The sequence below is a fragment of the Penaeus vannamei genome, chromosome 14, assembly GCF_042767895.1.
Source record: "Penaeus vannamei isolate JL-2024 chromosome 14, ASM4276789v1, whole genome shotgun sequence".
Classification (NCBI taxonomy): Eukaryota; Metazoa; Arthropoda; class Malacostraca; order Decapoda; family Penaeidae; genus Penaeus; species Penaeus vannamei.
In genome coordinates this window covers 32,812,364-32,830,764 of record NC_091562.1, presented here as the reverse complement: position 1 = coordinate 32,830,764, position 18,401 = coordinate 32,812,364, and the positions used below count along the sequence as shown (strand labels likewise).

General features: G+C 35.2%; 1 protein-coding gene across 15 annotated transcripts in view; it reads right to left on the bottom strand.

Annotated features, from left to right (window-relative positions):
• The window catches only part of LOC113827461 (proteoglycan 4), a gene marked incomplete at its 5' end in the record, with an annotated part of 51,626 nt that extends 33,435 nt beyond the window's left edge, over positions 1-18,191 (bottom strand). For 6 of the 15 annotated variants that reach the window (XM_070129869.1, XM_070129871.1, XM_070129870.1 and 3 more), the window contains 8 exon segments: positions 427-507; positions 2,160-2,276; positions 3,044-3,131; positions 7,027-7,156; positions 7,800-7,930; positions 10,054-10,092; positions 16,904-17,078; positions 18,122-18,191. In XM_070129869.1, the coding sequence (XP_069985970.1) occupies positions 427-507; positions 2,160-2,276; positions 3,044-3,131; positions 7,027-7,156; positions 7,800-7,930; positions 10,054-10,092; positions 16,904-17,078; positions 18,122-18,191 (831 nt within the window). 15 annotated transcript variants of the gene reach the window in all.
• Between the last annotated feature and the right edge of the window lie 210 nt (positions 18,192-18,401).

Sequence of the window (18,401 nt, the reverse complement as noted above, 5' to 3'; positions counted from 1 at the left end):
GATGTCTGGGGAAACCAGTCAAAAGATGGGGGCTTGAGTGATAGAGTCTAAAACTACCTTAAAAACAAACCTAATAGTAATGCTTAAAGGCTAGCAGAAGGGGGGGGGGGAGACTTGAAAGCTATTAGCAGTTGCCTGGGCTAGTGGTGTCTGAGTTGGGGTTCACTTTAGCGGCTCAAGCGGCTGCATGTGGTGGAGGTATATCTTGTGGTGACTGCAGTGTGTGCCTACCAACATTCACTGAGCAATGATTTAGTCTATTTTTTAAAGTTTAGTCATTAGTCATATAAAAAATACAAATTATATAAAAAAAAATAATAATAATAATAATTCCTAGGGAATAGACTGAGAGGAATCAGACACTTTGCTCAGAGAAGTTAGCTTCCATATACTTATGAACGAGGAAAGAGGGCTGCAGGGTCATACCTACTGCGGACCTACAGTCCCTGGTGGGGGTTGGTCTGACGACGGAGGAGGCACGATTGGACCTTCGTCTGCTGGGGCCATCTGAAACACAGGGGCGGGACATGCAAGGCCAAGGTTTCTCTACCAGGCGGTGCGGGAGGCTTGGAGACGCCAGTTGAGGGGTGAAAATCAGAACAATAAAACGCTCACTGATATGGATCCTCAAAACAACCAAAAACTGTGTTCAAAAATATGTTACAAAATAATAACAAAAAAGTAGGCATTAAAAAAAGGTGTTTAAAAGGGGTCCAGAAAAAAGTATGTGTCTACTGCACCCATGAGTGGTACTGGCATCCCCGATATGGGAGGAGAGATGATGAAGGGAGGTTGCTCTACACAGGTTTATGTACCATTCCACAAGAGACAGTCAAGCCTTTTGTGTTAAAGAGTAAATATTAAGGAAGATAATTAAAAGAAAAATGTTTTTGAATTTCTGGATTCTTATAATTTTTTTAATCAATTTGTTACTATTACTGTTTTTTCACTTGGGAGAAATCAAGGTTAAACCTGAAATTCATAGCACTGATTTATTTGAAACAAAAATCAGGGGATGCTTTAATTCAAAAGATTTGGGAAGAATGAAAATAAAGGTGATGATTAAAGTTGTAGAATTAAAACATCTAAAATATCTATATCTTGCAAAAAGTCCTCTTCTTTCTTGTGAAAGGGTTACTTCATCTAGCATAAACTCTGTATTTATGAACCAAAGAATCTACAATCTACAATGGGTACAACTAAGTAGCAATTTGTACACCTTAGGCTAAAGATCTTAAAGGCTATACATATTATTGCACATTTATCAAAAAAGATTAAAGCTGGAACTCTATACAAATCTGTGACAACTGACAGCTTAAAAGTACAAGAAAATCGAAAACAATTCAGGAAGTAATGTTTGATTGTCTTCCCATACGCAGAGCTGCATCATCACAAATATTTTATTACAATCTTGAAAGCAGGACTTCTTGTGCATGTTCACAGTCATTATAAATTCTGAAAGTTTAGCATACTATAAGTAACAAAGAATTAAAAACTAATAAAATACTGTTTGCCTAGATTTCCACTTGATCACCTGCCTGGCACTGCCTGGAAGAGATCAGCAACATTCAACTCATGCTTCAAGCTTTGCCAAAGCCACAACCTCAAGTCCTATGACTCTTTACGACGAACTTCCTTCATCCACCATACGAATACAACACAATAGGCCCTAAGTTACAGTAGTAGCCAAAACTGTATACCTAAAGTCATAGAATAGATCAAGAAATAATAAAGATAATCATACTTCTGGCATTCACAAATATGCTGGCAATTAGCTGGTGCTACTCATTCCAATTTTCTGGAAGCAGAGAATGCCACATGATATATATATATACACAAGGGCTGTCATAGGCACAAAGGCACATACACTGAAGAACTACGCTCAACAACCTTACTTACAAAACTCACCAGAAGATAAGTGTGTACTTGCAGATAGTAATCATGCTGACTTCACGATGACATAATTTGTACTTGAATTCCAATTAAGAGAAAATAACAACAAAACATGGTAAATAACTAAAAGTGAAAGATCCCAATAAGTACATAACTAAAAACCAACAATATAGGAATAAAAGAAAAGGATAAAGAAAAAAAAAGAAGAATCGTAATATGCCTGAATCTGGTCTGGTTACAAGTGATCACACAAAACGTCACACTACCTTTGACGGGACTTGTGATTGGTGGAGTCCTTCGTGATGAGCGTCGGGTGGACCAATCATCGGGGATGAATGGTTCAAGCTTGTCACGTGAAGGCGAAGTGATCAAAAGACCCTCCTCTGAGACCACAACACAGAAAACGGTCAACTAACACGAGGCAAGAATAACAGAACTTCTCTGGGGGGGATCCATGAGGTCAAAATTCATGGGAAATGCATTTTTGTGATGATTTGGATAAATAAATAAATGGGGATAAATCAGAAATCAAAGAAATAATAATGCTAATAATGATGAAAAAAAAAAAAAAAAAAATCTGCAGTGCTGTGCTGTACAGAGCTATCTACAGTTGGTGAAAAGAAAACACTGATCTACAAGTGACATTTGGTTTGAATACGTCCCTTAGCATTTCCATAGATTTTTGCCCACATTCTGCTCGTGAAGATAAACCTTTGAGACGTGTCATGCACACCATGCTACCACTACGCGACTAGCCCAGTTCCAAGGACACACCTAGCACTGTATTTACACGTTTTTTGCTTCATCTACATATCTCTGCTTCCATTATTATTGTATTTAATTCAAGACATTCTCTTAGAGGTACAAACAATAGCGGTAAAAAATATATATTTAAAAAAAGTAGATGTAAGTGTTTAACAATGACCATCAAGAACACAGAAGAAATTTCCAAGAAAACCATAAAATCATAACATCTGTCACCATATGGAAACACTTTAGGTGAAAGAGTAGACACTTTTAAACAATCTATAAAAAAAAAAGAGTAAAAAAAAAAAAAAAAAAGAAAGAAAGGGAAGGAAGATTTATCCTAACATATCAACAGAGACACCATTCCCGATGTGGCTCTTTCACACCCCACAAGTCACCCCACCTGCTGAACCTGTAGTGCGCTCATAATGGTGGCGAGGGGTGGACTCTTTTGAAGTCTTTCCATCGGTCTTGTCAGCAGTCTTCTGGCTCTGTTGGAGAAAAGGGGAAGAGAGTTTCAGCATGAGCTTTATTTTGATGTGCTGTGTGTAAGCTAGGACCTTTGTTACTTTGAATGCGGTGCTGGATCATTCTGTGAGTGTGTTTGTTTGCGCATATAGACATGTATAAGTAAGTGTGTGTGTAAACTAGGTAGGTATATATCTAAAAAAATGAGAGTAGGAGAGTAAATAAAAAATATGATGGTATGTTTCTGTCCATATATATATGTGCCTGTGTGTGTGTGTGTGTGTGTGTGTGTGTGTGTGTGTGTGTGTGTGTGTGTGTGTGTGTGTGTGTGTGTGTGTGTGTGTGTGTGTGTGTGTGTGTGTGTGTGTGTGTGTATGTGTTAATAAATAAATATATATATATCTATATATATGCATATACACACACAAACACACACACACACACACACACACACACACACACACACACACATACATACATACATACATACATACATACATACATACATACATACATACATACATACATACATACATACATACATACATACATACATACATACATACATACATACATACATACATACATACATATATACATACATATATACATACATACATATATACATACATACATACATATATATATATATATATATATATATATATATATATATATATATATATATATATATATATATATATGTGTGTGTGTTATGTCATACTTAAATTCTAAATGAAACTTTTATTCATGGCTAAGCTAAATAGCATTTTACATAAATAGGTTTGTTTTGACTTTGTAACTCCTTAATGTACAGGGAATGAAATTATAAGTATTTGACAGATTGAGAAAGAGGATTGCTGTGGGCTGGGGGCTGTGGCAAAATGCCTTTAGTACATGAGACTGATTTGATTGTATGCTTTTATACTTTTTATTTTTTAATCTATCTTCTGTCTTTCTTAAAACTCTTTTTTAACCTTATCCTATATCAATCTTTAGCTCAATGTAGGTATTTCATCTTACTATGAAAAACATGCTCTTATATATTTTAAAAAATTAATCTGTTCTTTAGCCCATCTTATAAAGGGGATCCACAAAGGTCTTTGAAGTATGTGAAGAAAATGAATATTCTCTCTGACCAGCTGGATAGTCTTATTCAAAGGAGCACATGAATTGCGGCCTGAAGAATAGCTGTGGAACAAGTAACAAAACAGCAGGATTTCAGTATAAAACATGGTACAATATGTAAACGCAGACCATAACTCCAAGCACATGAAAGGATGTTTTCCACAAAGAATACTATGCATGAATGTAGGTACATATGAACAGGACATATAACAACTATTGCACACTTGAATATGCATACAAAGATCAATCCTCTGCAATGGCTCAGTGCAAGGTTACAGTGCTATTTTCTATACAGACAAACTATCTCACCATATCAACATACCTGTGCTGTCTTTACTTCTAACCTGATAGGGAAAATATGCTGAAATTCAACACCAATATATGTCCTATGGTGTAATATGACCTTCCTAATGGCAACTGTATGGCACTGCAAAATTTCAGTGTTTCTGATCTATGTGTCTATTCTGTAAGCTGTTTCTTTGGCTTTAGTATCAGATTGCACGCTTTCCTATAAAACTCACAAAGAAAGCCTAAATTGCTTGGCTTGTGCTGATCCTCATTTGGCTAAAGCATTCTTACTCATTTTGAAGCTGACATTTCTAAAGCTAGTAGACTATACTATAGTCCTTCATGACCTAATTACATAATGATGTAACATGTCAATTAGTAAAATTGTGTTAGCCTTAGATCTCTTATACTGAGTGATTTAAAAAAACTCTGTATTTGCAAATATATTTTGTCTGTTACTTATACTTATAGTGTGGCATGAGTGTTAAGAATGAAATTAAATAATCTGTTGAGTTATGCATGTAATCACTTTGTTACATTTTTTCATATTTTCACAATATGTAAGATTAACTGGTAAGAAGATCATAAAAGCCATCAACAGTAATTGGGAACACTTACATCTAAAAACTAGGACACTTATCTCTCTTTGACTTCATGCTGATCCTATAAGGGACATAGGAAAAAGAGAGTGAGAGTGAGAGTGAGAGTGAGAGTGAGAGTGAGAGTGAGAGTGAGAGTGAGAGTGAGAGTGAGAGTGAGTGAGAGAGAGAGAGAGAGAGGGAGAGAGAGAGAGAGAGAGAGAGAGAGAGAGAGAGAGAGAGAGAGAGAGAGAGAGAGAGAGAGAGAGAGAGAGAGAGAGAGAGAGAGAGAGAGAGAGAGTATAGCATACTGCATAACATAATGTAGCATGAAAGCTCATACACCACTTGAGTGCTCCCTCGTGGGGCAAGCTAACTTGAATAACATCCCTCCCTCTCTGTTGTCTATCTTTTTCTCTTACTCTCTTGGCCCTTACGTGTATGATCTGGTTCGTAATGCTTTATAAGGACCATGGACATCCAACACAGCACAAAAGGAGTCCTAACTACAGCACGGATGCCTTGCATTGCCATGGGACGAACATCGCCGTGAGATGAACATCTCCGCAGGCCAGAGGATCAGGACTCTTTAGTGCAGGTATTAAACTGCCCCAGGATGAAGTGGATGGGCACTGCCTGCCAGGACATCTGTAGATCCAGTGAAGAACCGGGAACTTATCAGAGCAGGCCCCAGGATGCTATGGAAACTGCCTGCCTGGACGTCTGTAAATTGGTCAAACTCCAGGAGCTCTCCAGCACAGGAATAAGCCGCCCTCCGATAAAAGGACACCCGTAAACCTAGATGCAGGTTACGAGGCCATCTGTACAAGCCGCAGCCAAGAAGGACCTGGAGGAATTGGCGAGGACATGTGGATGAGTATACTGCTGAGTACTATCTGGATGACGATACAAGGAAGATCAGATAACCCAAAGTCAAGGAGGACCTAGGTGACACCTTCAAGGCCGTGTGGACGTCGAGGAGAGAAATTCACCAAGAACCAAGAAGGAGAGGCCAAAGAGGAAGCTACATGAGGATGACCAAGAACAAGAACGCAACAAAATGACCAGCAGATCGGGTCTAAGGACAGGTCACCGGTGAGGCAATTCAGATGACGCATCAAGGACGAGACATGAGTAGGTGGCCGAGCGACATAGCATACTGCATAACATAATGTAGCATGAAAGTTCATACAACATGTAAGTGCCCCCTTGTGGGACAAGCTAACATGTGGTGTGTAATTATAGCAGTCCACGTGGCACTACCGCTTGCGCCCATCCATCAGGCCGATAAGAGGTCATCCGACCTTGACCCAAGCCTCACTTGTATTCACTTGCTCACTACACTCCCTCTGTGAGGCTGCCCACGCAGGGTGGGTCTCGCTCACTTATTCGCTCACACTGCCTGCCTGCTGACCAGGTGATCATCGCTCCACGAGGCTGCGCCCCTAGGGTCCGCTGGCCCCGGCACTACCAGACATCATCATATCATGTCTATTTTCATTTGTGTGTACTTAATAAATGTGAAGCTACATCAGTGTATCACTACTGTCCACCAGTATTATCCATATAGGAGGTCCACACCTCTTACAGAGAGAGAGAGAGAGAGAGAGAGAGAGAGAGAGAGAGAGAGAGAGAGAGAGAGAGAGAGAGAGAGAGAGAGAGAGAGAGAGAGAGAGAGAGAGAGAGAGGAGAGAGAGAGAGAGAGAGAGAGAGAGAGAGGGAGAGAGAGGGAGAGAGAGGGAGAGAGAGGGAGAGAGAGAGAGAGAGAGAGAGAGAGAGAGAGAGAGAGAGAGAGAGAGAGAGAGAGAGAGAGAGAGAGAGAGAGAGAGAGAGAGAGAGAGAGAGAAAGAGAGAGAGAGAGAGAGAGAGAGAGGGGGGGGGGGGAAACGGTAAAAAGGCAAGCACGGTAGCCCATCACACTCACATGCACGGCGGCAGGCTTGGGCTTTGGAGGCGCTGTGCTGGGGCGCTCTCGGGAAGAGGTACTCACGTGTTTGATTGGGGAGGACCTGCGCGAGTTCTCTATCTCCTTCTCTGCCTTACTGATCGGCCGGCTGATGGAGAAAAAAAGTGAGAGAGCGGAATTTAGCAAAACTTTCCTTTGACAGGGTAATGAATCCACTTAACTATGACAGGTATTTGAAGTCATTCTTGAATAGCTTTGGATCTGAATCACCTTTAATAGACTGCTGCCCAAAAATATGATAGCTTGAGGACGGAACTTACAATATGAAGAGGCATTTTGTAGGTTGTGATAAGTGTCTGATAACTTGAAGTGTGTTTAGTGTCATTACCTTATTTATCAGGCTGGAGTTCACAATGCATCATACAAAAAGATGGACATTTCTGACATCAAAACACAGTGAGATTTCTGTTACAAAAGACTGTATACTTGGCCTCAAAGAATAAGAAACATGCCAGAAAGAAATTACTTCTGACTGCTGATATTCTCTGTTTTCCACTTCTCTTCCTAGCACTGGTTCTACAACACTCAAGAAGTAATCTAAACTGAAAAATCTCCAAGGATCAAATGCCTAGAGTTAACACAAAACAAGAAGTAAAATAGTCAAAATGGCTAAAAGTGCCAATCTTAGCAAAGTTCTGGCTAAAATATACTGTAAAAAGATACTGAAAACTCTATAATCATCAAGCTCAAAGAAGAAACAAAAAAGTAATGAACCAGAAAAGGGTACTCACCTGGGTGTAGCCGATGCTAGAGAGAGAGCCTGGAGGGAGGACCTACGAGATACCTGTTCCCATAATTCCGCTTGCTTACTGTATATCTCCGCTAACCTCTCAGAAGCGGTTTCCACTCCCCAACCACGGTGCTGTGGGCAGATAAGTGAAATTAGGATTCACTGCATTAACTTTTGATTTTTTTTATTAACGTTATCTGCCTTTCTTTGCCTCTAATTTTGTGATGTTTAGAGTTCATTTTTTTCTATATAAGATGAGTGATGAACTGAAAGTGGAAAAGAGTGAATTGTTGCATTTGGAAATCATTTTTAAATATATGTGTTTCTATTCTGGGTAAATCTTTGGAATTTAATGCATGAAATCATGAAAATATGAATACATTTGTATGTGTTAAAACCTAATGTATACCTTCAAGCAGGAATATGTAAATATGAGTACACACATGTCCTTTAATTATATACTTTATCCCCTTTAAATGCTGATATGTATATTATCATTATGCAAATGCAAACTCTTTCATACATGTCAATAAACATGTATACCCATATATTTAGTGCAAATTTCAGCAATAAAAATATATGAAGAAAAGCATCATGTGTGCTTTGATTAATCTGCATTCCAACATCAATAATAATATAATTACTGTATATTAGTGTTATCTGTTGCATAATAATCAGGGGTACTATTTAAATCCATCTTTGAAATGCAGCTAAACATATTCTCCCACAATAACCAGCACTTCTAAGGTTTTGTCTTTTTACATATTTGCATGTCTAGAATATATTAGAATACATCACTGATGTGTCAATATACAGCTAAGATTACATTTAATAATTCTATATATATACTAAAATATGACTCATGATGTTTTACGTTTTGATCATTATATTTGCAAGACACACATATGGAGTTATAGAACAGCTTATGAACATCATTTAACAGATAGTGTTATCATTAATGTAGATCAAAATAATTAGGGCAATCTTTACAAAGGATATGGCAGTAATAGTACATAAAACACAGAACTCACTAATCTCTCTGTCAAATAATATGGAGAACCTTCTTTAGAATTTAAGACTAAAAATATATATAGATTCTGATACATATTCAATAGATCAGCTACTAATAATCAAATTTCTAACCGAAGCCAGACATATGCAGAACAAAACTGAAAAGGAATAAGCTATGAAAAAGAAGCTGACATGCAGTGAGTTAACTCTCATAGGGTCCTAAAAGGTCTGCCATGCCAATAACTAAATATAACAACATCAGATATGCATTGTCAAACCTTGATGAGACAATAGAATCTATTGGAAAAATGGTACAAACTCATTAAGAATGATGCTTAGTTGAAAAGCCAACAGAACAAAATAACACAATAAAGTATAAGCAACTTTTATACATTCTAATGAAAATATAGAAAAAATTAATGTTGGTAACTAAAAAATGCCTTGTCCAGGGGGGATACGCAATGGATTCGCAAGCCCTTCCCTCTGATGCTCGCAGTGAGACTGTTTTAAAAGTTGATGCACAATTTCATCTGGCTATGAAGGGAACCTACTTGAGTACTGACAAGGAGTCATTTATACTTCTAACTTTCACATCAGCTTTGACAATGCAATCGTGCACTGGTGGTCCTTTAGACTGTTCTATCCAGTACTTGTGGCTGAATGATAGTCGCACGTATTTTACGTTTCAAGGTTCCATTATAGACTAAATAGGAGTAAAAACTATAACTGTAACAAGCAAACCAGAGCAAACCTCAAGAGAATCAGTCAATATAGTTTTTTCTTTTTGAAGCCCTCTCCAAAAAATGGAAATAAAAGGAAACAAAGTGAAAAAGAAAGAATAGAAAAGAAGAATAGTGGCTTTACTTCATGTTAATTGATGCATAATGAATAAAAAAAGATAAATTAGGATTATTCCTAATATTGCTTGAAAGATCTCAAATGAATCATTGACTGTGTGAGGAGGTTTGGTCCGTAAACATACATCAGTAAAAACACCAGTACCATTAGTTAATAAGAAAAAAACTATAAAAATAAAAATGCCAATATCACAAAAACATAAGAAATAAACCAAAATGACTAATTTCATTAACATAAGCAAATAAAACCCGAATCTTAAACTAAAAAGGGGGGAGAAAAAATAAGAAAAAGAAAAAGAAAATTAAACATTAAAACCAAGGAAGAGAGACAACTCTTAAATAGAAAAAGGGGACCAGCCACAAGCCTTCAGGATCTCATCCACACACCTGGACTGTCCGCCACACGTCACCGATATCGTGTCTCGCCTGGGGAGAGAGGAGGGAGCGGCAAGGTTATGCTAGTGCCTAAGGTTGAGGCCAAGGCGGAGTGTAATCATCCCACTTTTCGACTAGTGGGATCTGGCATACCTAACAAACCCTTTGAAATAATGCTGTTCCTATTTTCTCTCTCTCTGTGAATGACATGCTTTTTCCACAGGGATGGAGGACTGGTATTCCCTTGATAGGTCTTTCATGAATGAAAAGCCTGTGTTAGTATTCATCTATCTACACAGTTTTACAAAAGCCTTGTGTAGATCACTGCAGATATGCCTCTGAATTAACCTGTAAGAGCTTCTGTCACGCATTTAGCATTGAAATTGACTGATAAAGTAAGATAAATCACAAAACCCTCATCTTGAAAGCACTTGAAGGCAGCTCACTCACATAATTAACCTTTTAACTTGATTTTTTTTTTTTTTTTTTTTTTTTTTTTTTTTGACGGACACTTGAAATTTTATTAGGCTGATTGAGTTTACTCTCTTCTGGAGAACAAAAAAAGAAAGAAAAAAAAGGACAATGTTAATTACCAACAGTAAACTTTTGTATCTATCTTTATTCGTCCTCACCTGAACTCCTCCCTTCTGAAGTTCTCTCTCATCTCTATAAAACAAGTGATCTGAACACCATTACACACACATACAAAAGAAATAAATAACAATGATTAACAGCAATATGGAACAACACTTTTAGAAGACAAATCTTAAAGGTGAGTAAGTGCATTTCAAAGTGTGTATAACTGTGTGCATGTTAATAATACCTGTGCTCATTCAACATACAGGTGTGTAAAGATATGTGAATAATTATACCTCAGATCATTTCACACAGGCACACACTTGGTGCTATGGTACTTTACATTCATCATTCAAGAAACCACCAGCACACATGAGTAAAATCTGAGAACCAAATCTGAATAAAATGTGATTTCATGACAAATGGAAACAGCTGTCAAATATTCAATCCCTATGATCATCAACAATTGTAAATGAGAGAATATAAGTGTATATATGTATCTACTCCTTAGTAATTGATGGGAAAAAATTACTGGCCTTGCGCATCTTATCTATAAAGTTTTTAAGAACATTCATGAAAATTTAAAAGGAAAAGGGAAAGAAGATAGGGAAAAGATTAACAAGTAAACTTTAAGGAATCAAGGCAATCAAGGAAGAACAACTGGCTTAATTATCACTACAGGATTGATCATGAACCATGAGAAGGGGATTTTCTGAAGGGGAGAGTGGAATCAATCACATGGCATTAATCATATAACATATGAATGGGAGGGGAGGGGGGAATACAGTCTAATTCACCTGGCATTGCCTTACATTATATCAAACACAAATGCAGATAATGAAAAGTATATATATATTACAGTATCAACTGCATATATTGTATGTATTGAGGTCCAAGATCCTTCATTACACTCTCGAGTAATGCACAAGAACACACACACACAACATACATTTTCAAATGTTTTATAAACCATCTGGGTTTTATATGTTAATAGCATTTAAAAATGACAATTTACTAAAAATCTTATCTTTAAAAGAATCACTCTGTGTGTTAATTTCATGACTAACCCAGCAATGAATAATATACCATGCAATACCAGTCTCATCTCATAATGTAACTAATTATTGCTTAAACAAGAAAAAAATCAAAATAAAGCTTTATAATCATAATACTTGATAACACTATTATAAGAAACAATTACACACATTCTTCAAGAAATTAAGCCTGACCTAAATTATGTATTCTCTTTGAATATAAAAAATAATTTTGTATACAAAAGGCATGTTTAATAACCACCCTTAACTTTCAATATGTTCCTCTAATGTGCTTTACCTAATTTCCTTGATGCAAAACTGCAATATAGGAATAATAAAGATAAAGAACCAATATAAGAAGTAAATATAACATGTATGCACCTTATATGCACACAAAAACACACAGACAAATCGATTAGAGAAAACAGTGTCTTCTTTTAAAGTTTCACAAGATCACCCACTCGTATCAGATAACAAACCAGAATATACCTAACTTATGAATGGAACTGACTATCATTTGTGTTTTAATTTGAACATCCAAATACACTGCTGACATTTACAACAATATGTGTATGGTATGTCTAACAAGGATGTCAAATAAATTCAAAGGCTTAGTTATTCAGTGATGCCAAGGAAGCTGAAACTAAAACTGATTTGGCAGTAATGCATGGCTGTGCACACATATAAGCATATTCATGTAGCTTTCAACATGCTGTGTACAGTTCCTCCCAGTAAAGGCAGTCAAGGGCCTTGAAGTATGTCACTGCTGCAGCACTTAAGCTGTAGGGGTTTCCTTGTGACTCAGCTCAGAGCAACTTAACACTGCAGAAATCTGCACAGCAGTAATAAACAAATGAAGAATCAGATATGCCTTCTCTGCATGAAAGTAAAGAAAAGCAAGCAAAGTGGCATAATCACTCTTCCATTCTCCTTGAAACTATTACATATCTCTAATTAAGATATTTTTTTCCTAATCCCTCAAAACAAAGAAAAAAAGAAACTTGGAAACAAAGTACACAAAGTTTGCTGAAACATTAATGTTGTTTTATCCTTCTCAAAGGTGGCTGTCACAAGAGAAATGTCAAAAGATATATCATCTTAACTTCTGGGACATTTTCTGGAGGAGAGGAATAAACCACAACATACCCGCAGCCTACTGCCAACTTTGGGAACTTCAGATGTCTGAGGAAATGGCTGAACGTGTGGGCTCTGTCTGCCCCTCAGTAATGAATCATTATTTGCTGGATTCCATGGTGGGGAATCCTAAGCCTCTGCCATGACAGGCTGTGCTGCCAACAGAGAAATACTATCAGAGTTGCATAGCCTTCGCACAAGACAAAAAAAGGGGGCACCATTCTGGGGACACTATCTATTACTGTTTGTCACTAATCTGACTGTCTGCTAAGAATTTAATATTACAAAACAGCAGCATCTTTACCCAAGTTTTTTTTTAATCCCACTTGGCTGTATGTCCAAACATCACAATAAAGACCACAGAAAAAAAACTAATAAAAGTAACTTTGACAAAAAGGCAAAGCACTTTCAGGATCACTCAGGGAGAGCAACAAAATCTGTCAATATAATGATGGAAACCACCAATATGCTGCAAAACAAAACAGCTAAATGATCAAGTAATGCATAAAAACTGCCACCTCACAAGTTTAAAATCAATGAAACCACCTCATGTCAGGCCATGTGAAAAGGCACCGAGAGACTGGCAGTAGCACTGCCTGTATGTGGTCTGTCTTCAGTGCAACCCTTTTATTCACTGCAGATGCAATAACTCTTAGAAATCATAGGGATAATCCTTCAGTAACCAGGAGATGATTATTTAAAAGTTCACAGTTCAAAAAACTCAATAAAGATGCAGCAACATCAAAGCAACATATCTTTGACCCTTCTAGCTTGGAGGCAAGCAAGATACAAATGAAAAGTTAACAAAAACTCAGTAAATATAAACTATGGGATCAGCAAAGTGAAATAAAATTCCTCTAATCAAAGGAGCAACTAAATCCAATGGATGGCCTAATCTTTTTAAACTCTTATCAATAAGATTGTTATCCTGGTACCTTGTCTAACAAACTTTGGGCTAAATCCATTAAACCTCTGTTTATTTTCAACATGTGACCAGACTACCTTCAGTTTTAACTGATGGTAAAGAAAAATTATGCTCATTTTTGGGAGGAGTATGCCAAAAGTCCATTACACAACCTGACTTAAGGCTGCCACTATAAAGAATTGGCAATGTATCTCACACCCTCTCACGAGTATCTGCAAAAATTTAAGAGTTTCAAGTTAAGTTCTTTCAGCTATCACTGTTGTTCTTTCAATATATTCTCATTCATTACCCCCTCCCCTTTCCCCATCTCTGTTCAGCAAACAAATGAAAAATTTGCCTTACAAAGACTGAAGGATAATTGTTTTTTAGCAATATAGAACCAGCATCTGGAAATAATAGAGTATAGTAATCTTCAAGTTTCTTTCCATCCATGTGCTGAAATTTTCTTTCATATATTTTTGGGCCAGTAATGTAATGAAATAAAAGCCTTTTCTTTGATAACCCATCAACAAAAGACTGTATATTCATTGAACGTTTACAAACATTTAACCATATAAAACGATTAAATCTAAAATAAAGGAAAAAAAATAAGGAAAAAAGTAAAAAAATAAACTATAAATCTTACTAAACTGAAGTGAAATCTTATTCTCTATTTCCATTCTAATCTCCGAATTTTGAAAGCCAATACCCCCCTACCCCCTTAAGAATAGAGCAACAAAATATTAAACAAATATTTCAAAAGGTCAAAAAGAGAATAGTGATTTAAAAAAAAAACATGCAAAAAATACATATATATCGAAGTCCTATTCAATATCAGACCTTTAAATGAAATTAACACAAACTCTAATTATTTATTGACATAATTATTCTGTCATATCTTTACATAGTTTTTGATAAACAGCCTGTCATATGGTTAATAATACCATCTTCTTTGGTTAAACATGACTAAGAATCTCTCACTAGGTTTTCAAGTTAATATATTCTTAGCTATTAACCTGTATCTAATTTGTGCCCATATCTATAATAACAATTATGATCATAGCTTTTTATAAGAATAAAAAATGTATTCTTCACAATCAAAATAATAGCAATAACAAAAATAATAAAAATAATAGTATTCTATCAAAAACTGACAGGTTAATAATAATTAGTTAACAACAATAATAATAATGACAATAACACCAACACCAACACCAACACCAACACCAACACCGATGATGATGATGATGATGATGATTGATGATTGATGATTGATGATTGATGATTGATGATTGATGGATGATGATGATGATGATGATGATGATGATGATGATGATGATGATGATGATGATGATGATGATGATTGATGATGATGATGATGATGATGATTGATGATGATGATTGATGATGATTGATGATGATGATTGATGATGATGATTGATGATGATGATTGATGATGATGATTGATGATGATGATTGATGATGATGATTGATGATGATGATTGATGATGATGATTGATGATGATGATTGATGATGATGATTGATGATGATGATTGATGATGATGATTGATGATGATGATTGATGATGATGATGATGATGATGATCATTATGATGATGGTGATGATCATTATGATGATGATGGTGATGATCATTATGATGATGAATGATGATGATAATCATTATGATGATGATGATAATCATTATGATGATGATGATAATCATTATGATGATGATGGTAATCATTATGATGATGATGATAATCATTATGATGATGATGATAATCATTATGATGATGATGATAATCATTATGATGATGATGATAATCATTATGATGATGATGATAATCATTATGATGATGATGATAATCATTATGATGATGATGATAATCATTATGATGATGATGATAATCATTATGATGATGATGATAATCATTATGATGATGATGATAATCATTATGATGATGATGATGATCATTATGATGATGATCATTATGATGATAATGATGATCATTATGATAATGATGATCATTATGATGAGGATGATGATCATTATGATGAGGATGATCATTATGATGATGATCATCATTATGATGATGATGATAATCATTATGATGATGATGAAAATCATTATGATGATGATGATAATCATTATGATGATGATGATAATCATTATGATGATGATGATTATGATGATAATGATCATTATGATGATTATGATTATTATGATGATGATGATCATTATGATGATCATTATGATGATGATGATGATGATGATCATTATGATGATGATGATGATCATTATGATGATGATGATGATCATTATGATGATGATGATGATGATGATAGTAAAAACGATGATGATGATTACGATGATGATTATGATGATGAAGAGGGGGAGGATTATGATGACGATGATCATTACGATGATGATGATTATTAAGTGATGATGATGATTATGATAAAGAGGAGGAGGATTATGATGATGACGATGATCATTATGATGATGATGATTATTAAGTGATGATGATTATGATGATTATAATGATGATTATGATGATGATTATAATGATTATGATGATGATTATAATGATGATTATGATGATCATAATGGTGACAATAATGATTATAATGATGATCATGATGATTATAATGATGATTATGATGATTATAATGATGATTATGATGATTATAATGATGATTATGATGATTATTATGATGATTACAATGATGATGTGATGATCATGATTAAAAACAATAATAATATTCTTAAGAATAACATAATGATAATGATATTAAAAAGAACAAGAACAATAATAATAATAATAATAATAATAATAATAATAATAATAACAATAATAATAACAATAATAATAATAATAATAATAAAAATAAGCTTCACTTTTGACATCATAGTAGGAGTAAACTTAATGTATTCCATTTCATTAAGGAACCCCATATTACATCCTCATATATCTAAGACAAATCAATTTGATAATTTACAGAACTCTTCATCCAAAATTCACCTTGTAACTCTAATATACAATATTGCCTAAATTCTCCTTTCAAAATTACACTGCCATACACATACTCCCACACATATAAGCTGCAAAATAATAATATAGTCCCTCTTTGGGTCTTTTTAATCAGTACAGAAAAAAAATGATAATGAAGTAAAAGAATCACAATGTTGTGACTTTCTGATAGTCAACGTACCCTATACTGGCCAGCTTGACGGCGCAGCTCAATGACTTCCTTGTACCAGTTGTTTGCTGAGTCGCCACCTGCTGCAGTCGATGGCTCATCGCCCTTCACCTTATGGAACTTGCCATCCACATATTGGTACTGCGAGAATGGACGGAACTTCTTGCGGTATTCAGACTTATAGACTCTGCAAGGAGGAGGTAACTGTAAGAACTTCATCAGATATGATTATTAAATAAGATCGGATTATAGATCCAAGATTAATTACTTTTCTTGCTGTATTTTTTTAAGAAGCTTGAAGTTAATGACAGATAAAATTTCTTGCCATTCAATTTTAACTTGCTTGTAGCTAAAACAACTTTTAATAATTAACACTATTATTCATAGTAAGAAAACTATGGTGTTTCTGTTTTTCAAATTACAAAATGTACTAGCATTTTCATGGACCATTTTACAAATATAATAAAAATACAATCATTAGCCTTAATTTCAAAAGAGTGATTCCTAATCATAGTCATGCTAAAATACCAGATTTCTCAACTCACAGAGGAAAATAACAAGAACCAAATATACCAATATAAGAAACAATAAAATATTACAAGACTCAATCTCATGTACACCTCTCATAAAATCTATTCATAATTGGATATTCAAAACTCAAACGAACCATACGAGACCAAGGAACATTTCACTAACGTCCATATAAATTATCATATATTTTAAATAACATATATCAACTTATACATAATATATATATAAATGTTTTTCACCTTTTGCAATAGCAAGAGAATAATTTCTTGAAACAAAAATAAGGGATTGTAAACAGATAAAATACTTGTTCCTTTTATTTCACTTACCACTCCTTTCAACATAAAATATATATGCACATCAAGATTTACACCTTTGAAGGACAAAGAAAAATTCCTATAAATAACCCAAAGATTAGAGTACAGTATTTATTGAAAGTGATCAATGTAAGTATACAATGGTAGCTAAAGTTCTCAAACATTCACAGTTCAATAAATATATGTCGTATCCATGGTAATAGCCACAATAACTTGGCCTGATGGAACAGTATAAAGTAATTATGATTTTCAGTCATGCATACAACCTCACACATACACAATCAGGCTATACATATAAATAAAAAGGCAAGTGTGCAAGAATACCCACACGCACGCACACCTAAAATAACATACACCTCTTACAACAAGCCAAATTATATATTACCTCTTGGAAAATTTATCATCCGATGAAGCCAACATATTTTCCCCGCCAATGATTCGATCAGCCTCCAGTCCTGCAATGTCCAATGATAAACCTTTAAAACATCATTAGCCAGTCAAAAGTCTTATTCTACCTTACCAACAGAGGAACAAGGAATACACTCAAGGAATTTAACTGTTAAATGTGTTGACATGTACAGGTCTTGGGGATTTTAATGCGGTAAAATGCCTTGCAAAATTTTGTTAAATCATGTCTGGATATCAACACAATGAAATGGACTACA